The sequence below is a fragment of the Marmota marmota genome, unplaced genomic scaffold (genome assembly GCF_001458135.2).
Source record: "Marmota marmota marmota unplaced genomic scaffold, marMar, whole genome shotgun sequence".
NCBI lineage: Eukaryota > Metazoa > Chordata > Mammalia > Rodentia > Sciuridae > Marmota > Marmota marmota.
Window position 1 is genome coordinate 28,934,711 of NW_026000185.1, and position 2,495 is coordinate 28,937,205.

Genomic DNA, 2,495 nt, shown 5'->3' on the forward strand with positions numbered 1-2,495 from the left:
CCCTTCCCTCCGCTGGCCCGAGGTCCCTGCCCACTGCACTCTCCCAGGCTCTGGGACACAGTGCTGCCTCCTCCAGGAAGCCTTCCTGGCCTGTCCCCCTGCGTCCAGGTCCATCCTTGACAGGGACCCACGGCCGGGGTGGGTTATGTGACAGGTGCCCGAGGGTCAGGCTGGGTCTCCTGCACCTGCACCGGGAGGGGCTTCTGACGCATCCCTGCCCTGCTCGGGAGAGAGGCCCCTGTCCCCGTGGATGGACCTATGCCTCCCAGGCTGCCGGGACCCCTGGCTGGGCTGCTCAGTGGGGCTGTCCCCAGGTTCAGGGAGGACATTTGGGTAAAGAGTGGCCTTTACGTGACCAGGTGCGTATCAGGGTCCGCCTGGCCTCAAAGCAAACGCCCTCCCTGGCCTGAGCGCCCGAGACACGGCAGGTCCTGGTCCTCCTCCTGATGTCCCTGTGTCCCTGGGTGTCTGCTCCAATGTCACCTCTAGGACCATCCCTTCCCTCCTCACCAGTCCGCCTGTCCCTGTCCCTCACGTCCTATTCACGTGACTTAGGACGTCGGCACTTGGCCTGCCCTCTGCTGGACGGTGGGCACCGGCCGGGATGGCACCTCACAGTGAATCCAAGGGTCCCGGGGACCTGGCACATGGCTCAGTGTGCAGTAAGCACTCAGGGGACATTTGTCCACTGCACAGAGAGCCGGTGAGAGACAGCTGGGTAGCTGGGCTGCCCATTCCCTCCAGGGCCTCCACTGCCCCTCCAGGGGGCCCTGGGTGTGGCCAGCACACAGCTGGTGGGCAGGGTTGGGGGCAGTGGCCAGTCTGCCCTGTCTCACGCTGTCCCCAGGGAGGACGTGTGGAGGGTGGGGTCAGGCCAGGCCTGGAGCCAGCTTCCCGCCAGGTGACCGCAGGCTCTGCTCCCTGTGTCCTGTCGGGCCAGCTCCCCAGGCCCTGGGGCCACCCCTGGGCCTGGCTTCCTCATGTCCCAGAGCCCCTCCCACCCGGGAGACAGGCAAGGGCAGCCTGGGGCCACTTCCTCTGGTGTCCTGTTCAGATCACTCGAGGCTGGTGTGTCCAGTCTCCCAGGGGAGCTGCCCCTTCACCTCTGGCCACGTGACACTTGGGGAGGCCCCTTCCACTCACCCGGGGGGCCGGGGGGACCTCGGGGCCCTGGGATGCCCGCCAGCACAGTGTCCACCACGGCAGGTGCCAGCTGGGCGTCTCCATCTGTGGGAAGAGATGGCCACTGGTGACCACATAGGGCAGAGCCTGCCACACCTGGAGGCTGGGCCTCGGGGGCCCGTCAGCCCCCCGGAGTGGGCTCCTCTTCTCCCTCAGCAGCCCTGGCACTGCGTCCCTCCAGTCATAAGTGCCCAGGAGGCTGGGCAGTCAGAGGGCAGGGGAGCTAGCAGCCTCCCCAGGAAGCACCGACTTCTTCTAGAACATTCCAGGCCCTCCAGACTTGGGGCCTGCTGCTCACCCATCCCTACTGCACGGGCCTGGCCTCCCCAGGGAACCCCCCCACCGCCCTCTGTCACCGAGGTCACACACTGGGGTGGGGGTGGGGGGCTAACTGTCTTCCTGGTGCCCTGCAGGATGAGACTTGTCCCATCCCCAGAGCCAGACCTGGGACAGGAGGCGCCTGGCCCCACCCTCCACACAGACCCACACTGTCCACAGGCCTCTTAGGGGCGCCCAGTCCTGAGGCCAACCCCTGAGCACGCGGCCCGTCCCAAACACACTCCCCTCCAGGAAGGCCACCTCCCTTGGGGACCCCAAAGGGCTCTGGGCTCAAGAGGTGACCTTGGCCCTGTGCCCAAGACAGCCCTTAGCTGGCTCCTTGCAGTGCAGGCTGCTGACCAGAGGCCACTGTCCAGAGGGAAGCTGGTCCACAGACTGCAGGCCCGGCCCCTCCCTGCCGTTGGCCCAGCCCTGTACCCCGAGGGCAGCTGGGCCCCAGTCCTGGCGCGGGCACTGGCCAGAGCTGCTCCACCAGGGACTGTGACCATCCTGCTCTATGGGAGTGGACGCTGAGGCTGTCAGGGATCGGTCATACAAGGGCTGAGCTGCCCCAGGGCCCAGAAGCCAGGCAGGAAGGTGGCTCAGGTGTCTGGGACAGCTGACCCAGAGGTGCCACCCTGCCCACAGAAGCCATCCGCCATCCTGTCCTCCCAGGGTGTAAAGTCACCCCATTCCCCCATCTTAGACCCCTCCCCCCCCCGCAGGCGCCAGGTGCTCAGCCAAAGAGGACACTCCTGGGCACCAAGGGCTTCTGCCGTCTGGCCAGCTGGGGCTTCCCTGTCCCCCCCCATTTGCCTGCCCCCACCAGGAAGCACATGGTCTGTGCAGTTTGGGGTCCCTCTGCCCCAGCCCAGCCCCCGGGGCCTGGGGGAGCCCATTTTGCTCACAGCTGAGTCTGACATGTAGTAGGTGCTCAGTAAACACTTGTCACATGACCTACAGCCAAGGGACTTGTAGGGGAAATGCAGCCAGGG

The 2,495-nt window shown here is 66.4% G+C and overlaps 1 protein-coding gene across 1 annotated transcript in view; it reads right to left on the reverse strand.

Annotated features, from left to right (window-relative positions):
• The window catches only part of Col26a1 (collagen type XXVI alpha 1 chain), a 128,814-nt gene that overhangs the window by 4,425 nt on the left and 121,894 nt on the right, over positions 1-2,495 (reverse strand). The window contains exon 7 of the mRNA XM_015491464.2: positions 1,144-1,227. Coding sequence (XP_015346950.2) covers positions 1,144-1,227 — 84 coding nt within the window. The remainder of the gene's footprint in view (positions 1-1,143; positions 1,228-2,495) is intronic.